General features: G+C 38.7%; 4 protein-coding genes across 5 annotated transcripts in view; 2 read left to right on the forward strand and 2 right to left on the reverse strand.

Annotated features, from left to right (window-relative positions):
- The window catches only part of LOC130691115 (1-phosphatidylinositol 4,5-bisphosphate phosphodiesterase classes I and II-like), a 77,290-nt gene extending 51,883 nt beyond the window's left edge, over positions 1–25,407 (reverse strand). The window contains exon 1 of the mRNA XM_059496715.1: positions 25,398–25,407. The gene's annotated coding sequence lies outside the window, so the exon portion shown is untranslated. The remainder of the gene's footprint in view (positions 1–25,397) is intronic.
- On the forward strand, positions 26–803 carry LOC130691112 (uncharacterized). The gene is made up of 4 exons (XM_057514017.2): positions 26–179; positions 277–347; positions 405–507; positions 567–803. The coding sequence occupies exons 1-4, from the start codon at positions 84–86 to the stop codon at positions 750–752; spliced, it is 456 nt and encodes a 151-aa protein (XP_057370000.1). The 5' UTR covers positions 26–83; the 3' UTR covers positions 753–803.
- On the reverse strand, positions 2,321–3,075 carry LOC130691113 (heterogeneous nuclear ribonucleoprotein A2 homolog 1-like). Of its 2 annotated transcripts, none has more exons than XM_057514018.2 (4): positions 2,949–3,075; positions 2,760–2,859; positions 2,606–2,688; positions 2,321–2,535 (listed from the first exon to the last, which is right to left on the reverse strand). In XM_057514018.2, exons 1-4 carry the CDS (start codon positions 2,961–2,963, stop codon positions 2,434–2,436), a joined length of 300 nt encoding a protein of 99 aa, XP_057370001.1. In that variant the 5' UTR covers positions 2,964–3,075; the 3' UTR covers positions 2,321–2,433. The 2 variants fall into 2 exon arrangements, with proteins under 2 accessions (XP_057370001.1, XP_059352699.1); XM_059496716.1 differs by having other exon boundaries at positions 2,321–2,531; positions 2,602–2,688; positions 2,949–3,074.
- Positions 5,962–7,155, forward strand: LOC130691110 (bridging integrator 3-like). The gene is made up of 3 exons (XM_057514016.2): positions 5,962–6,084; positions 6,141–6,245; positions 6,311–7,155. The coding sequence occupies exons 1-3, from the start codon at positions 6,077–6,079 to the stop codon at positions 7,005–7,007; spliced, it is 810 nt and encodes a 269-aa protein (XP_057369999.1). The 5' UTR covers positions 5,962–6,076; the 3' UTR covers positions 7,008–7,155.
- Positions 25,408–25,886: the final 479 nt, after the last annotated feature.

Genomic DNA, 25,886 nt, shown 5'->3' on the forward strand with positions numbered 1-25,886 from the left:
TGTCGACGCAAGCCGTGATCGAAGTTCTGGACGGTTCTCTAGGTGGCGTTTACCAATCTTTTAGGTAAACAACTTCGAAAAAAATGAACACGGAATCGCTGTTGAATCATAGTCCTGCAAAAAAGGACTACCGACAATTGCACAAGATGCTAAAAAGAAGATGTGAGGAAATTTCTAAGGTTAGCTTATCTTTTCTTTATTTGTTTGCTGTCTAGCAACCTACTTTTATGTTTTCACTTTTGATTTGCAATCGATGCACTATGGTACCAAACGTAGGACAACGATGCCCTATCATCTCGGCTTATTAATTTGAAGCTTCTCATTTATAAATCTGAAAATCAATGCAGGTACAGTTCACATGTTTAATGCCTTGATGAATTTTAATCATTATGAATAATTTCCAGAAAACTGCAAGATCGGCTTGAGTATCATGGAGTTGATTACAATGCAGCAGCGATCACTGCTGCCAATAATTATACTGAAACTCCTGACTTTTTAAGCGAAAAGGTAATAAATTTTAAGTTCACAATAGTTTTTTATTCTAATATCCAAGTATTGATTCATAGGCAGAAAATAATGGAAAATCACGCCAGAAACATATCAGAAGGAAAAGAAATAAAACAGCAACCCAGAAAAACTCTTCGGCTCTTCCTGATTCTAATTTGTGCCCTATTAAGATATCTACTACAGAATTTGATGCAGATTTGTCAAATGGGTTTACCATTGAAAAAGATAACCTTAATTCATTATGATTTTGTTTTGTTGTATTTGCTATCCTAATGTAATGTGTAATGTATCAAGTTTTTTTCTTCAATAAAACACATCATGAGTTTCAGAGTAAAAAAAAAAATTTATGTCCACATATTAAAAGTAAGTGATGGGATCCTCTTTGGTTTTGTTTTCTTCAATGGAATGGACAGAGACTTCACGCTGGAGGTTTCTATAAATCCGAGCATGGATGCATTGATCATTACCAACATGAATCTATGAGTAAAGACCTTTGATTAGTGGCTTACAGATTCTGGGAAATAAAAAATTATGTTCAGATTCTTGCCTTGACAAAATAATTTCGTCCTGCCACAACTTGTGTCTTGTAGGAGATTGGTTCAAAGACATTAAAGGATGCATTCATTTTACCGGTAATTTGGTCTTTAACTTCTTCAACCAATGCCTGGATTTCAGCATTAGCTGGCTCTTCTATATCTGAGATTCCTCCTGTCATCTTTGACATTTCCTTTAAAGCAACAAAGAATGAAGTAATTTGCTTAATAAAACACTAATTTGTTAATAGATGACAAAGAAATTTTCCCTGAGAAATATGTAACTTACACAAGTTAGCTAAAATTGCTGCTGAACAACTGTTGAAGCTGTTGGTAAGAAAATGAATTCGTACTAATGTCGGAGTTTGCTTGAAAAGCTGATGACGATTTACCAACTGTTCGTCGGTCAACGTTGTGGAAGCGATGACAGCGCAAGCCTATCAAATATATCAACAATGAGTCAACCCGCTTTTGTTATTGTTGACGTATGCAAAGCCACGCCTGCATAACGAATCGGGAAATGAATAGTTATCTCATAAAAAAGTCTGGTATATTAAATGTATGGCCATTAAAGTGACAATTATAATTGGAAAAACGAAGAATGGATTTTTAAAAAATTTCACATAGGCTTACATATAAAAATATGGCGGAACAAAGATCCATTAAAAAGCAGGGTTACTATTTTTTCTGTAAGATGGCGTAATAACGCATAAGCAATGAAGTCCTTCGTTCTATTCAACGAACGAATAGAATGACAACAATCCAAGGAAATTTCTGTTTTAAAATTTCATTTACTTGTGTGCTTGGAGGCTGGAGTAGCATATAAAAACGGTGACCTATTGTGTATTTCAAGTGAGTATTAGGCATCATACTGAAATGTTTCAATATTTTCAATCTTTCGTTCGTGTTTGTGCTTAGCAAAACCACGATTGTTGTGTTTCGGTTACTCTTATTCACCTCCTCAATTCCTCTAAAAACAGATTTTAGTGTTGAGTAAGCTGGGCTACCAGTGCTGGTATCACACATCCGTTTATCCTTGCGCTTTTTTATCGACATCGAATTGCTTACAGAAATTTCAACCTTTTTTTTGCTTAGCTGCTCATTTTGTTTTCAACGTAGAGTAGAAAACGTGTAGTAAAGGCATGGCGAAATTACCTAGTTAGAATAAGAACAAAAAGTTAAAAGCTACTTTCATTTATGGTGAGTTCCCAATCCATGCAGTAGTTCTAAAACTTTAAATAGCAAAAACCCGAATTTGCCAAAAACATTTTCAACAAACGTTTTATATAAAATATTGATTTTATTGAACAAGCTTTTTAACGATATGTCTCTTTCAACTGAAACAGTATGTTTTCGCACATTTACATGAAATTTGCCTTATTTTCAAGCAAAACTAATATTTTCCGTACGGTCCACCATAACCATAGGGCGTTTGGAGGTAAGCTTTGTTTCCTCCGTGATAGCTGTTCTGGATTTTGCTGTAGTCATAGTCTCCCTTGATCATCGGAAAATCCATTGAAAATCATTAAAAAATGTGTAACAATCCAAATACCATTTGAACTTACTGCATGTCCTTCATAGTTTCCGTAGATATATTTGTCATAACCGGAACCATATCGTGGAACCTGGTAATCGATAAACCCATATCCTTATGGATTACAAAATAGTTTAAAATTTGACCAAAAAATGCCATCAAAACTGAATAGAAATGTAAATCACCTCCATACTCTGCTCCAGAATAGTCTTTCCCATAACCATATACTGATGGACGAGCGCTGCTCATCACTGCCGTCAATGCAACGAAGAGGAAGCAAATGATCTAGTAATGTGGTGAAATGTGGTTAAATATTACGATAACTCGTTTTCAACTGTGTTGTTTAGTGTCCTATAGGCTTTAAATGTTCTTACAGTTATCCTGTCCATGCTAACGATATGTAGGGTGGAGTGAACGGAAAGAGAAGTGACTGGCTGGAACTGTCAAAAGAAACTAACCTACCATCTGCAAGTGGTCAGTTCCTTTTATCTGGCACTGAAAGGGCACAACTTTCCATTATTGTAAACAGTCTGGGCGAACGCATGTGTAGTTGTGTACTGTGCCACAACTTGCAATCGTGTACATTATCGTAATGTTCTCAGATGTTTTCTCCCGACTATCACTTTAAGTTGAGTCGTTATTGTTCCGCCGCGGTTCTCGCACAAGCCATTTGAATCGATTTCTCTAGGGAGTACAAAGTAAATTAAGCGTTCAACTAATGTCTATTTGGAGGAAAAAGTTTAGTGCTGCTTTGGATTAAGTATTCTCACCTTTGTATTCTCATCTTTCTAAGAAATTAATAAGTTAGACTTTCACTTGAGAGCAGCAGGTTGTGACATGCATACGTTGCAATCATGAAGCAGTCGTTGCTTTAGCGCCATGTAGTACGGAGCACGTTCACTTTGCTACCATTTTAATAATTTACTGGAATCCTATAGCATTACCGAAAGTAATTTTTAAAAGAAGTACCGTCCTTGTCGTAAGGTTGTTGCTCTCCTTGCTTCTCGCTTTTATATTTGAAAATACGTCGTTAATAATATAGCATCTAGATTATTTTGGCGAGTATTTGAAAATAGAACGCAGCCGCCAAAACGTGCTTATAAGCAAGGGAGAGATCCTAGGCAGCCAAAAAGGGATGGCAGCATAAATTCTTAACTGTCGACTCTTTGTCGAAGCCAGTGGCAACAACTTTCCATGGAAGCTATCAAAGTTGTATGTAAGTTCTACGTTTTGCTACAGTCATGACAGCTCTCTCTTTTCTGTCCTACTTGTCTCCATCTTTTGCTTCGGGAAGATTCGTCCTCCTACTTACGTGAAGAGTCCGTGTTGAAGACGTACGCAGGGGCGATAAAAATGACAGTGTTCCAAGTTCCTACATGTGTCTTAACGGTGTTATTTTTGTTGTGTTAGCGTTATAGTTCGCTTTCCTTTTTTTTTCTTTTTCCTTGTAACGTTTTCCCATTGCTGGAAGATTCGTTGGGCAAAACCGTTAAGATTGAAGTGGTTTCCATAATTGTAGCCACAGCCTGTTTATTGTATTGTTCGGAACTTCTTCGCACGCACGCTTACAAAAACGAATGTTTGATTTTCCATTCAAAATGAAAACTACAAATGGATCATTACGGATTGTGCTATTAAATGGGAAAGTGAAGTTAAATACTTTTAGCTTTTATTTCTGTAAGTTAATAAACAGTAGTCGTATTTACACGAGCACTTTCAATGGTGTCCGTATACAGATTTTTTATTTCCATCGGATTAAAATGCGCGTCTTATTCGTGTAACTGACAAAAACGTCGCATTAAAAATATAGACAGGTGTATTCTGTTACTGCTCAAGACCAAAGAGAACCTTAGAACTTCGCATTGACGCGTAAAGGCATATACAAACCCGGGTAGTGGTAGTGTTATCTGAAGATTTCTAAAATAAGCTTCAATGTATCTGATAGAATATTCCGGCATAAATCTCTAATAGCCTTTAGTTTCTTTGTAGAGTCCCTAAGATTTAGTGTAAACTCAAACTTTATTACTGAAAAAGATTACAAAATTCTTTACGATATTACCGGGTGGCCCTCGTATTCTCCGTAGATTGTCTTGTCATATCCAGTGCCTATAGTATTAGAAAGAAAAAAAAAAGATAGAAGCTATAGTTAATACTTGTTTCAACAGTTAGTCAAAGTTGTCATCACCGTAAACAGGAGCAGGTTGAGCGCTATATTCATAACCTGATACGAAGAATAGCAAAAAACAGTTATACGTTAATAATTCGTTCTTATTTTAAACATTTTTTTTTACCTTTAGCGTCTCTTCCTTTCTGATCATGGTACCCATACGACGGTGGATTCGCGAAACTCAGTGCTATCATGGCAAGAAAAGTCATGAAAGCAATGATCTAAACGTAAAAAGCAATTGAAATTAAACTTAAATCAATTATATTTGCAATTTTTTTTAATGATACATACGGCGATTTTAAACATTTTTTAGAGTTAGGGAGAGCTCCTGTAGCTGAAATGGATTTTCTGAGAAGTCACAATAAACTGTTGATCCAAAAGGAATGAGATCTCCTTTTTATACTTGTCGCATGGGACGATACATGCGATTTCACAAGTGTAATTGCACGTCATGTTGGGTTACTTTCGCAAACTTTTCTTTAGATACGGCGAGATTTATGAGTTTTACATTCGCTTCGCTGGTTCCATTCGATCTACAATTTGCGTTATCATTTTGAAGGCTTCAAGAAGCATTTATAAAATGGAGTAAGGCCGTATGGAAGAGAAACTTCCCGTGGAAAATTGGAAAACGCCAATTTCGCAAAACTTACACTTTCCGTTTTACTTTTTGTATCTCACGACATGAGATGCAATAGATTTGACCTATTTGACACGAGTCAAAGTAGAAGAAATCTGTGGACTACTAGTTATTACTTTGACCAATTGTGACAGGCATCCTTACGAACATACAGTATATCTACAGTTATGCTGATGTAGACGATCGGCGTGATTACTTTGTTAATCGGGACGGGGCGTGTAAAAAACATGGGTTACCCCGGAAGCATCGACTCCATTTTCAAAAATGGAGGTTTTAGCAGTTTCGGGTTAGAAATGGGGCTACAAAGTAGAGTAGGCGGATTAATTTGGCATAACCGGGGCAATCAGAATCAAAGTAAAAAAATTGGGGCGCTAACAGCACTTGCCTGCAGCACCGGCTCTACCACCGTACTGTATCGAAAATCTCGTACTGCATCGAAAATCTTTGCACCGAACGTCCCCTATCCCCTTTTTTCGGTGAGGGTTTGCGGTGTCCCCGATTTGATTGAAATCGGGGCCGAGCCTTAACTGATAGTCTGACACATCTTGTAGTCATTGAATTCTGTTTGCATTCGCTAGATGGCGGAAAGGATGACAATAATATTTGGCGATAAGTTCTCGACTGCTTTTATTTTTTCCTGGTTTCAAGATAAGACCTACTGACTAAATACTGCAATATTTTGCAATATTATCTTCATTATGAACTGGTAAAACTCGTCATAAAGTAATATTGATTGATAAATTGAAGCATTTTTATTTGCAGGGGCTTGAAGAGAAATCACCTTCATTCCAGGCCATCCCCTTCAGGTGGAATGTGCACAATAGCTGAAGAGGCTGACATAGATTATGCATTTCTCCGACTTCAAAAGTAATCAAATTAGATTCCTGCATGTTGAAAAGGGGTACTAAATTTCACATTTTCATGTTTTACAGATTAGAGGAAACCAATAGGACTGTTCAAAAAGAGTGCAAGAATTTAAGAGATTCCTTTTCAGCTTTAGCCCGCTCTGAGCAAAAGCTAACTGCAGGCCTATCGTCAAGCAACCAAGTATATGAGGAAGAAACTTTCAGAGCCCTAGTTGAAGAATATCACTCAGTTACTAAGCAGATGAGTGATTCATCCAAACAATTTTCAGATATAGTACAAATAACTGTAAATGATCCCTTAAAAAAGCTTGCCACTGAGTTTGGAAGTGCTCAAGGAGCTATTAAGAAACGAGATCAAATGATAACTGATTTACTCCCTGTTCGAAGGCAACTAGAAAAGATGAAAGACAAGGAGAGAACAGGAACTAACATTGCAAGAACTGAACAGCTGAAACGTTCCTTAGCTGTGATGGAGGGTGAGTTTAAGGGAACAAACAAGCAGCTGTTGTATGATATGAACACCATGTTGGAACTGAGAGCAGATTATATTGAGCCATCTCTGTTGGCATTAATACGAGCCGAAACTAATTACTATGGAGAGTGCACAAAACTGTTCAATTCTTTGGTTCTACACAGTGATACTAGTCCTTATAGAACTTCTACAAGAGTGACGAAAAGCGAACCTGCTGCGTCAGAGCTGGAAGCCCGATTCAATCAAGACATGCAAGCTATACGAGCACTCTCGATCGTTGCTGATAAATAAACTATGTATTCCCTGAAACGTAACAGTCCATCCAGTGCATCCAGTATACCTATTAATGTTTTATAGGATTTTAATCTTCAGAGTTGATTATGAAATTCTTTTGGAAATATATAATACAATTGTAAACTTTTGTACGTCATTCACCGAATCGTTATTAGAAAGTGTTTCTCGTATACCAACATGAAGCGTTACACACTGAAACATGAGATTATATAATCTTGATTAACATAATCAAGAATTACTTTTGAGCAGATAAAACTACTCTAATAAATTAGGTAATATAAATGAATTCGTCGATAAATAGAGATTAAATGTATGGCTATGGCAATCCGTTTTACTCAGAAAAAAAAATTCCGAATATTTCTGCTGCATCCTAGCGCTGTAGCGTACTGGCGCGCTAGCATTGTCAAATATTCGGTGTATTTCGAAAACGATTAACTTAGCGACAAAAATTGCAATTTCCCCGGAACCAACATTCAATTTTGAGTATATGCTGTGATATTCAACCAATTCTGATGAGTGTCAGTTTTTGCAGAAAAAATTTTTAAGCCCGACTTAATAAGCCCGACTTTTCTTATTTTGTCGTTTTTTCCGCTTAATTTAAAAACCACAAGGCCAATTGAAAAATAAATTTGATTTCCTTGGTAAGCCTTCAGTTCTGAATCGAAATCATGTATTTTAAGCGAAATTTAGAATTTAGCCAAAATTGAAAAAGTGCAAAGGCTATAGCCTTCCCACTTTTGTCAAAATCGGCCAAAAATGACATCTTTTGGAATTCGATGAAAATCACACAGCATAATCAAAATTAAACGCTGATTCAGAAAAAGCCATTCGTTTTCTTGTCAAGTTAGCCGTTTTTTTAATTACACCGAATATTCGTGCAAAAATAAGAAAAGTCGGGCTTATACTTAGTCGGGCTTAACATTTTTTTCTGCAAAAACCAGCACTCTTCGGTATTGGTTGAATATCACAGGATATACTCAAAATTGAATGCTGATTCCGATAAAACTGTTATTTTTTTTTTTCGTTTAGTCAACCGTTTTGGAAATACACAGAATATTTTTGCTGCATCGCGCTAGTGCTGTGGCGTACTGGCGCGCTAGCATTGTGTCAAATATTCGGTTCATATAGCCTTCCATATAGTGAAATACTTTCAGATTCTTCAAAAATAGATCCGTTTCAATAATATGCCTGATAATTATGCTTAGTTAAAATACAATTGAACCATCTTCTATTTTGTTCTATTCCACCTATTTTTGAAGACTCGTTATTTTTGAAGAGGGGTAAAACGTATTGCCACATGCCATATGTATCTGGCAATTTCCTAATCTCGCATATAGAAATTTCTCGTTGCACGAACTGGTGTATATTTTTCTTGTTAGATGTCGTTAGATTGAATTTTCTTGCAAAAATTGTAAGGGAATAAAGGACTTAAAAAAAAAAAAAAAAAATGCTAGAAACCCTTTACTCATTCCCCTCCATGTGAATATTAAATTGTGACATGTAAGTTAATGTTACGAGCGGTGGCGGCAGGAGTGTGATACCAATCTCGTTTCAAATACCATAGTCGAGATGGGAGAACGAAGGACCTCGTCGCATATATGTATGAGAAGTAATGTCTCACCCAAAGGGATGCTCCGGCTTGTTGGTCTGATCGTGCTAGGCAAACTGGCAGCGTGCCGGCCGTCGCATGACATTTACCACGTTTAAAGTTGATATGCAAATGAAAGTCGTGGGGTTTAGACTGAAAAGTTATGACAAGTTTCAAAAGCGTTGTTTCCCTTCGTGCTCGTAGCCACTATAGATGACTCGACATCTCGCAGCACTTCTTCCTTCCTCGGAGTTTCCCCTTCGCTATATCCATCAACGGCGTGCAAATACAAAGTGCTGGTATCATGCCCTCGTACTGTGCCCAACGCTCTACAGTTTGCAATGATTCCCAAAGGAAACAATAAATATAAAAATTTAGATGGAATAAAGTCAAACTGTAACCTCAAGAAGAAAAATCGACCTAAGTTTAAGTTGGTTAGTACATTAGAAATGATTGCCAAAGCCAACCGCATCTTATGCGCCAACATGTAGCAATTGTAAAATCTGATACAAAAAGGAAATTAAATTTTTAGTTTACTCAACGTCTAGAAGCTGTAGCATATTAGTGTATGTTTTGATGGAAATGAAACAGCTGCTATAAAAATATTGAGTGTAATTCCCTCCAAGAGGCTATATAATAAAGAGGGTACGGTGTAACGCGGACAATCAAAATAGAGCTGCCAACTCGTTACTGTCGTGCCAAGCGTTAAAGTGAATCTTTTCGATACGGAACTATGGACTAAAAAAATGCCGCCGACTCTGTGCTTTGCCCACTGAACTGCGTTGAACTTTCACAGTCCGCTTCTACTGTAAGGCTGTGCCGCTAACGCGCAAACTAGGGGGGTAAAAATGCACGGTTAAAAATGAGAAGGGTGCGCTATACTCAACCAAACCTTTAACCGGTGCTCTAGTCACATATTAGCTACAACTGCAACAATACCATTCCACCCGTATGGTATACAAGAGTATTGTCTTATCCTCATTATATACTGAGTAACCCCAACTGATGAGTGTGACCGACATTTCGGCTCGTAAAAATGTTATAACGAACCTCGTAGCCGACGTGTGTGTGTGTGTGTGTGTGTAGACGTCAGTGCTAAGCAAAGACTCGATCCACCAATGTGTTTTACGTTTGAAGGTATACGCATGTACGGCTGCGCAACAACAGCAGGGAGGGAAAGCTTTCGCGGATGCAGTTTGAGGTTGTTTATAGGCACCGGAATTTCCGCCCCTTTTTCTTTTCTTATAGCCGCTGTGATCGAACAACACCGGCTTCCGAAAGAGTTTAGGCCCTGGCTTCTATACGCTTTAGAGTTTTTAATTACAAGATTAGTACCGACTGGCTGTTTCATCGATTGTTTCAATTGAGGGATATAGGGGTGAAGGGTAATACTAACAATCTGTCAGAAGTGATTAATAACAAGCCCGATCGTTAAAGTTGAAGGTTTACGCAGGTAATAACTCGAATGAATTCTCCGTGCATGTCGATCAACTGTCGGCTGTTTATTTTCCCTCTTACATCGGAAACCAGTACTTGGATATTAAAAACACTAAACCTTTTTATGTGAAAATAGATAGAGACCAACATTTGTAAACGGCACGTACTTGCTGATGAGACTACATGTAATCCATTGTGGAAACTAGAATGTAAAAACCTTGTTATGGAGTTACATTTGATCACATTCGATGGCGATACACCTACTAACTGGTGAGTTTCGAACAATTTTTTGAGGATAAAAAGGAAAACAAAATTCACTGGAGCGGCGAGAAATTGTTTGAAGTGTTCCTGGTATTAAATCGAACAGTCAACGGCATAATGAACAATAAAGAAAGAAAATGGATGGAAAGGCGAACCAGAAAACGGGGCGTTTACATTGCATATAAAATCCATAAGTATTCAGGTAAATTCAATAACGCGGTCACACAAAGAAGAAAAAAAACACATTTTGGGGAATTTTTCTTCTTCCCACCTTAAGCAATGTTTACTTAGCTTCCACAACCGCCCTTTATCTAATGCTTCGTTATTAAGATCAAGAATAAAATTGATTGGAAGTTTTGAGGTTTTTTGTTTCGTTTGCCTCCTTTTTCTTTTTTTATTCCTCGTCTCTTGTTGTTCTGCGTCACTTAAACGGAACGACGGTGCGACCTTCCGCACGCGCAATAATACGTTTAAATATAGTGCAGCAGACAGGGTGGAAGCGAAGAGGAGGTGCGGCGTGTTATCAACGAATGAAATACAGCGGATTGGCCTGTCAGCCGACTGAATTTTATTTGACAGTGTTTTTTATGTGTATTTTTTCGAGACTTGTATACAACCACCGAAACTTAATGGCGTACCCAAACAGGAAGGACTATATACGTACAGACCCTATTAGATCGACGCAACTCATCGAGAGTGTGGATCTCGGGGGCGTGTCCGGCACATCTAAACAGCTCCCATCGCCCCTTCTGTCTTTCTCCGACAGGAACCAAAACAAAAAATGGATAGAGGAAAAAAAAAAAATAGCATTAAATTTATTTGAAAAAAAAGGAGGGAAGGAGCGTGTAACTTATTAAAGCGTAGCCTCCGTTGGGCTGCCTGTGAAATCCACGTCGCCCGACAGACTTGAATCTATACTGGCGTTACACTATTAACAAGCTTGGTTGGGGAAAAAAAAAAATAAAACAAAAGAAGGACATACCCGCTTGTAATATATATTTAAAGAAAAAAAAAGGTGATAGTCATGTTGATGATGCTCGTCTTTCATTTCAAAGTGAATCCTTAAAAAAAAAAAGATGTACAGACAGTGAGCCGTTATTGCTTGCACAGCCAGCCGGAAGTAATTACAGAAGCTTTCGAGCAATTAAAAATTAAGACGAAAAAAAAAGGGAGAAATATAGAAAAGGAAATTAAAAAATAACAATGATAATAAAAACTCGTAAAAAGAAGAAACAAAGGTTGATATTTCAAGACATGTATATAGACAAACAAAAAGATTTGCGCTGTTATAATGTAATGTGTGGCGTGACATATCCTGTTTTGATGAAACTTAATGGTTTTCTCTGCGTTATTGTTTCGGTGGGCCTATTGTCGTGGGAAGAGTGGATGGTTTTCGTACGTGTACAATCATACCAGCGTGACGTCACGATGATGAACGATACGGGGCAGGCCGTATCGTCATCGCGTGTCGCATTGACATTCTTATTTTTTTTTCTTTTCCTTTTTTCTTTTTCTTTCCTATGTCTGCGGGACAAACGACTATCCTATCGTCCACAATCAGCCCGTTTCATCATTGGTCTTTTTTCTTTCCTCTCTCACTCTCCTTTTGCCCGCCATCAGCAAGAAGAAAAAGAGGGGCCTATAACCACCGCCCGCTGGGCAGCTCGAACTCCGGCTGACTTGTCACACTTTTTCGAAAATGGTCATCGGGAGGGGGTATATATATGTATACATCAACGTGTGTATATATGAGGGCTATGTGGTCAACAAAAAGGAAATATAATGTATACATACAGAGTATTATATCTTCTGCTTTTAAAAAACCAAAATAAAATATTTTTTTTTTAATGTTTTAAAAGAAAAAAATAGCGAGAAAAAAAAATTATAATGGAACCATCGATGGTCTAGGGAGCTCCTCCTGCTGATCTAACCTCTGACCCAGGGTCTCCATCTACGAATAACAACAGCTGCTGCTTTTGCTGCAAACATCCCTATATGCAAATGAGTGTTCAGAGCACCTCTGCTGGTATACAGGCAAAGAATAGACTACACATAGGTATAGAACAACGATTGTGGGGGCGTTTTCATTCTTGACCTCCCGTGCCGACTGTTGGCTGCTGTTGGGGTTTTTGAAATTTTTTGGTGGTCCACTAGCTACTCCCATCACACATAATCCCCCCTTCATATTTCTGTTCCCATGTCTGAATGCACATATATACTATATGTATACGCTATAGGTTGGTGTATTTTTCCTCATCAGCCTTGTGACACTATCCAAAGTTTTGCGCTGGCCCCCTTTTTCAAATGGCAGGAACCCATGCTGGACCCTGCTGGTGCCCGGCAATTTGTTATTTGATGGCTAACTTTGATACTGCTCTCGTATATGTACATACATAAGCGCCTTGTTGGGGGGGTGGTGACTCGACACATGTGAGACTGCGTGTTTCTCTGTGTTGAACCCAAAGCATCACGACAGGGCAGCTCATTCCGTCCCCAACAATTTCCATTTTGTCCTACCAGCACCTTTTTTTTTTTCTTTTCCTTCTTCTTCTTGAATTTGCTGCCCTGCTGGACGGTATAGGAAAAACATAAGGCAGGGGTATGTATCGACAGAGAGCGCTGGGAGGACCAGTAACTGCATGAGGCTGATTGCTACCGAGATTGCAGGCGACATTCCACTGCATCATGAATAGCTTATAGGTTTATCGACCAGCAGATGCTTTTCCTGTGTTTGTGTCTATGTTTTGTGTACATGTGAGCGAGCCAGTGATTTGTAGTGTGGTTCGTATAGACTGAAGAAAAAAATGAACAGAGCTTGTTGCCTTGTACGACCACATAACAATGACAGCGACACTTTTTTGCCTTATTGTTTGTTGGAGAAGAAAAAAAATGTATTTTAAACATTTCGATAAATCTTTTGGCTTTTGCTGTGTCGTTTTATTTGATTTTTTTTTTCTAATATGTCCCGCGATGGATTATATGGCAGCAGCAGGCGAATAATCAAACGGTTCTTCAAATAAAACGTCTAAGGTTTTTTTTTGGAATAATAACCACATCTCCCTATCCGGAATTTTAAATGTAAAAAAATACAGACAACGATGACAATCGAAATTGGCGAAACTTTCAAATCAAGATTCGATTTTTGCTCATGTGGATGAAAAAGAAGAAGGATGTCTTCGACGATGGCAACGAATAAAAACTTGAAATCAAATCATTCGCCATAAAACATTCGATTCTTGCTTTTTTTTTTTTTAAAGGGGAAAAGAAGCAAATAAATATGACGAGATTTTGTGAAAATTCATTTCACGTTCCCTAAAACTAAAGGTAAAATAAATAAAAGGAGATAGCTAACTCAACTGCCATATCCAAGTCACACATAAGATGACAAACGAGCAGCGCGTGATGAAGGTTCACCATTCGTGGTCGCAAGCTACGTAACAGCCAGCGCACGCTCTCGTCCGAAATGCAAGAGATAAGCCAAAAAAATAAAACAAAACAAAATAAAAAAAAAAGAAAAGGGCAAAAGAAAAAGTGTAAAAAATGACACGAAGAAACGTGAAAATGCTAATGGCCGTCAAGTGATAGCCATCAAACATGCTCAGTGTCCGTCTGAATGTATTATCGCTTTCAAACTGACAGAAGAAATGATAATACATGCCCATAACGCTGCACACAGTATATACTGTATATATACATATAATCATACATTGTAGTCTATAATAACAGATAGATGAAGATGGAGAGAGAGAAAAAGTGTACGAATAATATCACTTGGGTGGTATAGGCTATCCACCGAAGGCAAAGAAAAAAAGGGACGTATGTATTTCGTATTATAAATCAGCTCTCTCTCTCTCTCTCTTTCTTTATGTAAAGCTAAGAGGGAAAAGTATTTTTTTTTTTTTGCCAATTGTTTGTGACTTGTCTGTGGGTTCAGGAGCAGCAGGAACGAAGGGGGGCAGACCCCTCAGCTGGATATGTCACAAGGTGCGGTTGGTGATCAGCCCACCGTGACAACCCAATGAAGTCAACGTCACTCTCACCTCCCTTATTTTTTTTTTTTTTCTCTTCTTGCTCCTTTTTTTTTATCATGTTGTTTTTTTACCCTGCTGTGTTTTGTCCCTCCTGGTTGGTTGCTGCTGCATGTCGAGTAGATATCGTTTTCTTATCTCTTTATTTCCATCCCAACACATAACAGTAGGGGGTCAAATGCTGGCTGATTTTTCTTTTCTCTTATTCTTTTTCTTTCCCCTCTATTGAGTGGTGTATAATATTATATTTTCATTCTTCCAAATCTCTGCCTTCTGTCTCGTTTAAAATGGCATTTTTTTTTCTTCTTTGGTTAAATACGTAGGAAAAAAAGAGAAGGCCACGATTGTTATTACAAACTTTTTTTTTCCCTTCGGTATGGGGGGTGAGATTGTGTTCGTCAGTGACTGTGTAAAATCTACCAAGTGGACATGGTCGATGGAGCTCAGCAGGGAAATTGACCAGTTGCTTTGATACAGTCCATATGTCTACATCTAGTAGGCACGATGATGCGCTACATACAAACACTATACTAACTTTGCGGTATATAATATAACGCGCTTTGGTGTATATACAGTGCATCTGCAGAAATCGCATTGTATATAGCCTGTCCATTATTACACTTCTTTTTAGAAATGGCTCCCCCTTTTTTCTTATTATATTGTATTCTTATATAACAAACTGTGAGATTAGCCAATTACTTTTTGGGGGGGGGGGGTTATTTTCAGGAAAAAAAAAGGGGGGCGCCAGCTTGTCCAGAAGTCTTTTCAGTATCATCAAATGTCTGTGTTGCTTTATTTATACTCGACCGGTGTAACAGGCAGCAGTAAATAGGCCTATACTGATGTTTAGTTTCTATGTATATACGGTGGTCTGTAGTATACGTAGTGTAATAGACACCGATAGAAATGTTTTGTTTGGGGTATTTTCCTCTCTTTTTACGTAATAATAGAGGATGTTTCTCAAGGGGATGAAGGCTTTAGGAGGTGGTCTATTCTTTGGCTCGTATAGCCGAGGGTGGTCTACCTTTTTATTTCTCATCTGCCTTTTTTCTTTTCTATCTGTTTCTTCGTTTAACCTTAAACGCATGCAGCTCTTCGCGGTTTTTTTTTCTTCATTAGTCTGTTGGTAAACGGTATAACTGTCTATGCGGGGTATACCGTCTATTAGGCTTCTCTGCAAACTCGGCAGAGACGTAATACGCTTGTAGAAAAGCAGAAGATTGTGGTTTAAAAAAAAACATCAGAAAAAGATGGGCAGATGTTAGGCCGTGTCGACTTGACCCTTTTTAGCGCACGGCATCACGTCGGCTCCGGTCGTGAAGAAGCGAACTAAAAAAAAAAAAACATTTAAAAAGGCGCGAAATTACTTGGCTTCACTTTAAACAATACACTGAAACTGAGAGATTTATTGTCTTTCTTGCTTCAATACGTTGTTTTACAAAGTGAAACCGAATCCGGCAGTCAATTATAAAACTCCCCCCCCCGCACAATCGAGATCCCCCTGTGGTGACGGAAAGCGGCCGAATTTTCTTGTATCTCACGCCCTTTAAAAAATTCCATTTGCCAGTTGCCGTATTATTGCAGAGAAGTTACGAAACTTTCCCATATGAGTTGTCTATAATATATAGATTGGATCATGAAAAGTCAGCCATTTTCGCTCTTGCCAATGACATTTCTGAGGCCAGATGGTGTCCGCGCTCACACATTTCCTTGTCAAAAAAAGGGGGCCTACAAACGGGAGGAACTCAAAAGTTCTTTGCTATAAACACGACGCACACAGAAGTGTACACAGTTCTTGTTACGATCCAGTCAGCAGGACAGAAGGTGACGTCCCGAGAGAATCAAAGAGAGATCGGTTTGGACTTGACCGAGTTTTTCTATAGGCCTATACGATATATGGGGATGTAATGGTACGTGCATGTAACTTCGTTTTTCCTAGTTTCAATGACAAGGGCCCACACTCCATTCATCAGCATCAGCTGGTCGTGTGCGACAGTTGACAGGACCAGACGTTTGCAACAACTGCGCTGTAACACCGTGCCATACATAAATGGAGCGAGGGTGTAACATGACTTTCAAATTGAATTACATTTATCGATTCGACAAGTTGTGTGTTAGAGGAAAACGGCTAAAGAAAAACCATTAAGGAAAATGGCCACTACGCTCAATTGTTTTATTTATTTGCTATCGCGTTATTCGCCTTAACCTGTGCATTGTCCAAGATGAGCACAGTTTGTTATCATGCTTGAAGTTAATTAAAGTTAGAGAATGTATTTGAATTTTTACTGATCTAAGATGTTCGTGTTAGAATCTCGTGTAAGGCTATGCTGGTGTATTAAGAACTTGTAATGGAATCTGCTTGAGTACGTGTGAAACATTTGTTTTTGATTATTTTTAGCAACTAACAAAAAAAAAACCTATCAAACATTCTTTCGCTAGAACGTTAAAAAACGAAAGGAGGAGCACGGAATTCCAATGCCCGTGTGTGCTGCGAGAAAAAAAACGTAAACGATGAAACAATCCAACACTCTATAAATCGGGCTCGTTATAAATATAAATACAGCTAATGGGAGCGTTGCGTTGAAGAGACGCAAAGAGGTGAGAGAATAGAAGGTATGTATAGATGTTATACAAGCTACACACACAAAAAAAAATGGAGAGCGAAAAGGCGCCATCGGCTTCATTGCACGTCAAAGGCGACGGTTGCGGGCGGCACTTTATAAGAAACAACGGAGGAAAAAAATAGAAAAGGGGTCGACGGGGCCAAGATTGTTGCTCATCTATCTGCCGTAAATTAAAAAGCCGCAAGAGAGGAGAGAAATGAAACCAAAATAAAGAAGAATCTTCTTAAAACAAAAAAACCAAGAAGAATAAGAAGGAGGAAAAAAAAAATGGTCTCACACCCGCTGACAAGTGGTTAAGTGTGAAGGGCCTTTGGCGGCGGCGGCGGCGGCAAGCGGCGGCGGCAACAGCGCAGCTGAGACCACACCGCCGCGCCGCCAGTAATGAATTGCACCGGCATCATCAGAGCTGGCGAGATTTATGGATCGAATAAAATGTTGGCTAAAATAAAAGAAAACGAATAAAAATAATAACAACAACAACAAGACTACGAAAAGCATTTTCTTTGAAGAAGAACAAAAAACAAAACATTCCTGACTCTTATATTTACACACACTGGGTAGGTATTCTTTTTTTTTTTTTTTCCAGCTGGCCTAACTTATTCGGGGCTTGGATTACGCTGTTTTTTTAATATATAATCAGTGCATCATCGCGCGGCCCCAACCTCAATTAACGCAGCAAGTTCTTACCCTGCGGGATTGACCATCCCTGTACGCATGCACACATACACACACACACACAAACACTCACGCGGATATAAACACAGACACACCTTTTGGCGGCGTAATGGAAGAGAATAAATCATCGGAGGCCGACAACGGCGTGACAACACCAACCACTGACGTCATCACCGCTCTGATTTACTAATCGATTTTTGTTTTTTCAACCCTGGAAAACTCTTCGTATGCTCACCTTTTTGTGTTTTTTTTTTTTGTCTTGTACTTTATTTTTTGTTTCTTACCTTTCATTTTCAGAGTCTGGCGTTGATTCTTTTCCGCCTCCCTTTTTTTCCCTCCCATTTTAACTGGCCACCGGCTCTCTCACTCATCATCCCCCCCTTTTTCCATTTGACGGCTATTGAATGGTTCATCGCTGTGTTACTCCATCGACACAAAGTCATCCTTACTGAAGGACGAGAGTAGTCGAAAAAAACGAAGAAAAGGATGATAATAAAACAATGGAGTCTATTACAAATCCTCCTTCTAGTAGCCAATTTAATTTTTTTTTTTCGTTTCGAAGAAATCTCATTCCTGTAGCTCGCGGTGAGCAGCATACACACCTTATAATTTGAAAGAGACCGCTCCGGCTTAATCGTCAATTTAACGGCGGGCCCACGGTGCCAAAACGGACAAGTGTAAAACGGGTTTCCAATCTTTTTCTTTTCTTCTTTTGTGTCTGCCCTTTGTCTTTCTCTCTCTCTCTCTCTCTCTCTCTCTCTATTACCAGTGTGTTAAATACTAGTGATGGAAGAGGCGGAGGAGGGTTGGTTAGTGGTAGACACGAGTACTTTACACAAGTTAGATACCTTCTGTGTATGTATGTATTCAAGTTTTTTTGTTTTTTTAATAATTGGTTCCTCTTTTTCTTTGGCTCGAGGTATATGATGATGTTCATTTTCTTTTCTTTTCGTGCATTAAAAAAATAAATATTTTGTAATAGTACCTTACGTTTCAAGTGAACAAAAGTTACAAGAATCGGCACACGTCCAGCATTTTGAAATGAAATGGGGAGAACAAGAAAGAAAAGAAAAAATAGGTGAAAATTGTTTAGGTGGATACATCCTGTTGTATTTTAGCCTAAACTTCAAATGGATTTTTCAAAAAAGAAATTGCAGGCAGGAGCAGCAATGTAGTGACGGGAATGTAACAGACTTTAGATAAAAGTGGATAACAAATAGCCCTCAGGGTACTCCAAAGATAAGACAACAGATCCCCCCTCTTTTTGAACAGGAAAAAAAAAACAAGAAGAAAAGTGTATCGGCAAGTGAACATGACGAAAATTACAGGTCTGGGCGTCATCACTTCACCACACCTCACCTCGCGCAACTATCGTCGACAGGGCTATTTTTTTTTAAACCTCCCCCCTCTTTTCCTCTAATACAATCTATACGTGTGTGTGTGTGTACACACAACAGTATTGTATATAACAAGAGAAAATGAATGGTTGGGGGAGTGGGCATGTATATATATATATATATATAGATAACAAACGATTTGTGTTAGATGGGAAAGGTGATTGCTCCGGGGGATTTCAATTTGTCCGCTCACCTGCTAATGACAAGGTAACATACACAATAGGCAACACACATATACTACACCACTAATGTGGTACGGCAGTCACTTTTTGTTTTGTATTTTATTTTTTTTTTTCATAGGGATTGGATATACAAAACGAAGGGACTGTCGGGGGGTTTTTGCTGGTTTAGTTTGTAGCCGGGATCCGCCCACTATTATTTTATTCCCCCCCCCCCTTTTTTTTTTTTTTTTTTTTTTTAAAAGAACAATAAGTTGACTTGCCTCTCTTACACTTATTTTTTTTTTCCCGCACCTATCCACATCGAGGAGTCAGTTGGTTGTCTATCGGGGCCGTCTATAATGACAGGGCGCTTCGCACGGGCATCAACCGAGGCGATCCAATCAACCCCTCGCCATTGCGTCGCTGATTATCGATCGTTACACATATAAACAACCCGTTGTGCCTTATTACATCGTCCAGCCCTTCTTGTTTTTTGTTTTGTTTTTCGTTCTTCCTTATCATCCTTTTCCATGCCCAATTCCATCATCTTCGCCTTATTCCCCTATTTGGCTAAATTGATTTCCTATATAATCCTTTCGGAGAAGCAAATATACGTTTTCGTGCAGCTGCCATCGTTTGGATGGTTTAGTTCTCGAGGAAAAAATTTGTGTTTTAAATAAAATAGAAATTGCAATCGAGTGATGATCTAGCGGTCCCGCAGCGACTCGTTCAATCGTTCCGTGACGATCTCCTTCGAAAGCAATCGACGGAAATGGCGGGGAGGGAAATGAGCCACAACTTTTTTTTTTTCGTCGAGGAAAAAAAAAAAAAAAAAGGAAAGACAGGGAACGATGTGAATTCAGTTGAATGAATGTTGGACGTAAATCAGCGCTAGTTTAGTACCGGCCATTGGACTGCGATGATGTGACGCGTCTGAGAAGGAAAGAAGAAGAAAAACTAAAAAAAGGGATATCGTTTTTGTTTTCATTTGTTTTCTTCTTGTGGTTCCATCAGAACGACGAACGGGCACACGCCATCAGCTTTACCTCAAATACCACCACATCGTCCCACAAGCAACCAAGACAAAAAAAAAAAAAAAAGAGGGAAGAAAAAATAAAGGGGGAAAAGAGGCCTGAACAAATGTTTAAATACCTATCGTATAACGTCTCTTTCTCTATATCTACCGTGCATCAGCAGTTCTAGCACACACACTGGCACACACCAAAAGGGGGTAGGATTTAATACACGACAGTTTGTATATACACACTTATATATATAAATAAACAAATAGCTTTGGGTTCTTTATTATTATTTTTTTCTCTTTAAAACTCTCTTCTTCAATATCTCCAACTGGGATATATATTGCCTTCGAGCGTGTCACATCAGCGAGTGGGCTTGACACTTCAGCAGCCATCAGACCTCTTTCTTTTTTCATCTTCCTTCTGCCGATTTTTTTTCTCTTTTTTTTTAAATTTATTTATTTATTTTCACGGCGTGACACGACCATCAACATATTGGTTTCGAATCTTACGTTGTGTCACCGTGCCCGTAGCTACATCTATCTGTTAGATATGCTATGCGTGCAGCTATCACGCTGTGTGTGTGTGTATGCCTGTTTATGGAAGGCCCCGTTTGATTTATTCACGTCATTGCTGGCGAAGCAGATTGAAGTTGAGCTATCTATCCATCATCCAGTCGAGTAGAATGTGTCCTTCCATCAGGAACGGAATGAGTGTGTTATTAAACATTGGCAAAAGGTTTCTATAAAAATTCTTTTTTGTTTTATTGTTGTGATCGTATCGCAGCAAACAGTGTGTCATCGTCCTCGACTGTGCCAATAGGTTGGCTGTCTCAGATATAGCAAGTCTCGCCCGATCGCATCGAGAAAGAATCAATAAATGTAAAAGAAGAAAATAACTGTCAATATTGTTGTTTCCATTCGATTCTGTTGTTGTTTGACGTTTCTTGTAAGGAAGCAAAATAAACAGGTACACCAATCTTTCTTTTTGGCTTCATGAACGATCGATGCCTTTTCTATTTGTCCTGTGTGAGTTCAGGTGTCAAACTCGAGTTCATCTATAACAACCATTGTGGCCATCAACAGCGAAATGGTTAAAAGCTATTGGGTGTAGGTAGACGTCAGGAAAGCAACACGTAGGACCACTCAATTGCGATGTAATAATTGACATTGTGCAAGTAGATAGATTGGTCCTTTTTCCCAAATAGCTTCGTAACTATTCAGAAAAGCCAAGCCTCGCGCTGTTGGTTGTCCCAGCTTCTACTTCATCTACTATTCTTTTTAACCTTTCTATCACCTGGTACTCCCCTAGAAAAAGAAAAAAAAAAATGGTAACATGGTCATACACAGTTGGCCATGTTACCAAGGCCTCTTGCTATATAACTTCAAACCACTTCCACTGTGTGTTGTGTTACGGCCAAGTGAGTGCCGTTAACCTCTTGTGTGATGTACAATAGAGAGAAAGACGAAATAAAGAAGGACCTACATTACTATTGGGACTTGGTCCATAAATTGATATCCCATTCACGACCTTTTTTGTGCCCAAGCAAGATCTCCTCGATTACACATGGACATCGTACTCGAGCCGATCACTCTTTTCACTGATTTCTTTTTGCAATTGTGACAACCACGCGTTGCGTTAGAGAAACGAAAAAGAAGAAAAACGAGGAAAGAAAATAAGCTTTTTCTCATTTTTTTTTTTTTTTGCACATTACAACCCAAATGATTGTGGGAAGTAAAACGAAAACACACTTTGGCAGAGTCAATTGTCCTTCCTTCTCCCTCTTGTCCTAGTACCTTTTGAGGAAAATATGCCATGTTTCTATAGAAACGATTTGACTAACTACCCAAACGTTCGAAAATTAAGTGTGATAAATGATGAAATAAAGAATGCTGTGCTTTTGTATATATTTGCCTACACAACAAAGAGAGGGAAAAAAAAGGGGGGAATTTGATGAGTGCGAGACGGAGGAGGTGCCAAAAAATGAAATTATTTTTGACTTTTTACCTGACAGCCTCCCGTTGAGCTACCCAGTCATATCTCCAACGTGTGCATATATACCCGCTGCTCATGGATATATATATATACAGACACGCTCAATGACCCCCTCTGACACCTCGCTGGAGGTATTAAACAAAGTAGTCCCACTGTTGTCCATATACCTGTCCTGCCAAAAGACAAATTTTCATAGAGAGAAGAAAAAGGGAGGAATAAGGAAAGAGAAAAAAAAAACAATTCATTTAAAGAAAATGTTGGGCCTTGGAGTATGTTGACGTTATAAAAGATGACATCCCACAATCTTTTCTGTTTGGTTTTTTTTTTTTTTAATTCACCGGCAGGTGATGGGTGAACGATACCAGACTGGTGGTGTTGGCACGTTAAAACGAATTCGAATCTAAACAAATCTGTAGATAAAACAGAAAAATCAGTTTAGATGAAGATGGTTGATTTTGAACTTTAGCTTTGTCTGTTTTACGTTTTTGAATTTTGTCCCCCTTTTTTGGGGGGGAGGGGGGAGTTTTGTGGGGTTTACGACTTTGAATGCGAAGAGCCAAACAAGAGGTATAGAATTGTAGGTGGAGTCGTGATAGGAGATTGTCTTAAACTGAGGTGTTTCCAGGGGACTGGGTGTCGGCCTAACCAACTCAATCACCCCGTAAAACAAAACCATCAACTGCAATAGCTATTATACGACCTTTAAACAAAACTGTCAGAGGTAAAAAAAAAAAAAAAAAAAGGGAAAAGGTTTCAACCTGTTTTCGTCTTTTGTTGCTGGGCATGTCCACTTCCGATGATTTCATTCTAAAAAAAACAAGTAAAGATAAACAACTAGTCTATAAAAAAATTCCATACGCCCTCACCAACTTAACTTTCAACCAGGGAAACACTAAAAGAAAGTAATTTCATTTTAAAGCATCTAATACGCATTTTCCGTTCGACAAACAAAAGAAAATCAAATACGATTCTAGGGGACATCCAAATCCCACGCGTATGATTGAACTGCAATAAAATGATGCTATTATATATCTACATAGCAAGCTCAGTTAGCCTCTAGTAAACGAATATGTGAACTCAATTAACTGTCCTATTGTGTACAAAATGCCCAACAGTGAAACGCGATAAATTACTTAGTGAGGATAAACATTGATCGGAGTCCCGAGTTGTCACCAATCGCTTTCGTTCGTCGATGGCTAGGCTTTGATTCTACATAACAGTTATCCCCCTTTTATTTATCGCACAACAAGCCGTATATTCCAATGGCCATTCCTTTTCTTTTCGAAGCTAAACTATACAGATGAAAAGCGATATTGTATGCGTCCTCCACTTTTGCGTGCTCGAAAAATTCTTACAGATAAAACAAGCCGTAAAACTTGTCTTGAGAACATGAATTATAGCCATACCTGTTTTATATGCTCGATTCTTTATTGCGAGGAAATATTTTCGAAGAGAAAAAAAAAAAATGATAATGATAACGTGAATGTGTACACGGGTGTTGTACACGCAGTCTGTCATAGCCCGATGATGGTCAAAGTTCTTTAGAACCGAGAGAGAAAAAATGCGGGCCAAAGGAAAAGAAGCTCCAATAGGATACAGAATGAATTCTAGTTGCAAATGGACTGTGAAAGTGGTGGCCACTTGAATGGACGCGTATAATTTGTTTCCCTTCTTTCTTTTTTTTTTTTTCCTGAAGAGAGAAACTATACTCGGCCAGGACAAGAGTTATTGATAGGTATTCCATTGAAGCTTTGAAAAAAAAAAAATATCAGCTTCTTTTCAATGCTACCTTACATTCTTCTGCACACTGTTGAAATATGTATACAGGCAGAACTATGTTAGTTTCAAACTGTATCGTATAGTGGAATTCAAGCAGTGGGAGGAGGCAGGTCAACTTGATTGTAGGAGTCAGTAGATGGGGGGTAGCAAGGTGTATTTATAGCTCTATAGGTGACAATAGTCTTGATTATATATACCAGAACGGTGAAGAAGACCCTGAAAAAAAAAAAAAAAAAAAAAAAAAAAAAAAAAACTCTGGCGTAGGTGCCCCTCATCGTGCCTCTTTTCTTATACTATTTTTTACACGTTTTCAGATGTGTGTGTGTGTGTACCTCTTTTGGAAAACCCTTCACATCCGTCAGTGTCAGGCACGATGGCCACCCACAGCACGTCTCCCCTTCCCTCAACCGTGTTTCCATTCAAGTAGTTTGGGGTGGCCCTATGCAAAAAAAAAAAAGGAGAAGAAAACAGGCACGACAAGGAGGAAGAAAAAAAAATATACATCACAAGTTTTTGGTGTCTATTTATCCTGTGCATATGTATATATATCGACATGGCTGAATTCGTGTGGGTTATAACTGCAGCCCAAAGTGAAGAGATAGAGGGGGGGGGGGCTCCCCTATTGAGCTATAGTCCTATGGAAATTTTTGGTAGTCGTTAAAGGGCTATGTGTTGTATGAATGCGCCCATGTAGAGCTAGAGCACTCTTCAGGAGCAATTCTTCGACTTCTATTCAGCTGCTGAAGTAGGCGCCCCCCATCACTTTTCTTCTTCCATTTTTTTTTTGTATATATTTTTTTTTAGCCATGTATTTGTGGATTATCCTTTTTTTTTCGAGGTGAATATCTCTCTATATACGTGTCACAAACAAAAAAATTTCTTAAAGGGGGAGGTTTATGGAACTGCTCATCGAGTATCACTTTGACCTTTCTCAGTGGTCGGCTAGTTGCACATTTCATTTTTTTTATTGACTCTCTCGTCGTCCCCGACGGAGCTCATCGGGGTTTCCCGAATCCGAAAAAGTCTAAAAAAAAAAAAAGATTATGAGCCTAACAGAAACTCTATTATAGTTGTGTATTTGTAGGTCGTGAATTTATAATTATGTATAGCCACATTCACTGAAAATCCCTGTATTTCATTTCTATAGACCACACCTCATTATCCGTTTCTTTTCCCTCGGCACATTTCCAACTTCGATTGTTATGCGGAATTTCATTTCCCTTTTTTTCAAATTATAGCGTAGCATACTTAATATCAACGTACCAGTATAATAGAAGTGATACCGTATCGTTAATAGTCGTCAAAGATAAATAATAAAAAGTAGAGGTGATGGGCGACGGAGGGGGTGTGGTCAGAGGGGCGGTTGCGTCGGCGTGTTTATGTCATCGCGGCGAACACACCCAATCAAAAAAGAGGGGAAAACAGACAGTTAGAGAGATATGGTAAGAAAGAAAAAAAAAACAAACAAAACCAAATAGAAGGTGGAGATATGGTGGGGGGGGGGGGAAGGAAATGTTAGAGTGACGTCTGTGTGACGGTTTGCCTACACGGACCTCCCCGCTCGTTTCTCATCCGTGTATGCACAGAGACGCATGAGCGCTTTACGCCCTGTCAACTTCCAAATCGATGGACTTGTCCATATGGACATCGGAATTGAATCACCTTCGTGACTCGTGCCACTTAGAAAAACGACCACCAACTGCTCGTCGTGCCGCCATTACGTCGATATGATGGATTGCAATGACTCTGGTGTGACGGAATAAAAAAGAATAATAATAAAAAACGATAAATAAATAAACAGATATTATGCATCGTTTTTATGATGTACACGAGGGAATATTACGACGTAATACGAAGTTCAGCCTTGAATCATTTGCTACGGATGAGAAGACTTTCGTTATCTCATTTTTTC

This window comes from Daphnia carinata, chromosome 1, assembly GCF_022539665.2.
Source record: "Daphnia carinata strain CSIRO-1 chromosome 1, CSIRO_AGI_Dcar_HiC_V3, whole genome shotgun sequence".
Classification (NCBI taxonomy): Eukaryota; Metazoa; Arthropoda; class Branchiopoda; order Diplostraca; family Daphniidae; genus Daphnia; species Daphnia carinata.

Coding starts and splice junctions, on each gene's coding strand:
- LOC130691113 (XM_057514018.2), bottom strand. Junction 2,689..2,759: donor TTCTGGAGCAGAGTATGGAG/GTGATTTACATT, acceptor GTAATCCATAAG/GATATGGGTTTATCGATTAC. Junction 2,536..2,605: donor GAAACTATGAAGGACATGCA/GTAAGTTCAAAT, acceptor CCGATGATCAAG/GGAGACTATGACTACAGCAA.
- LOC130691112 (XM_057514017.2), top strand. CDS start 84: ATGAACACGGAATCGCTGTTGAATCATAGTCCTGCAAAAAAGGACTAC. Junction 348..404: donor AAATCTGAAAATCAATGCAG/GTACAGTTCACA, acceptor AATAATTTCCAG/AAAACTGCAAGATCGGCTTG. Junction 508..566: donor CTGACTTTTTAAGCGAAAAG/GTAATAAATTTT, acceptor ATTGATTCATAG/GCAGAAAATAATGGAAAATC.
- LOC130691110 (XM_057514016.2), top strand. Junction 6,246..6,310: donor GCATTTCTCCGACTTCAAAA/GTAATCAAATTA, acceptor CATGTTTTACAG/ATTAGAGGAAACCAATAGGA.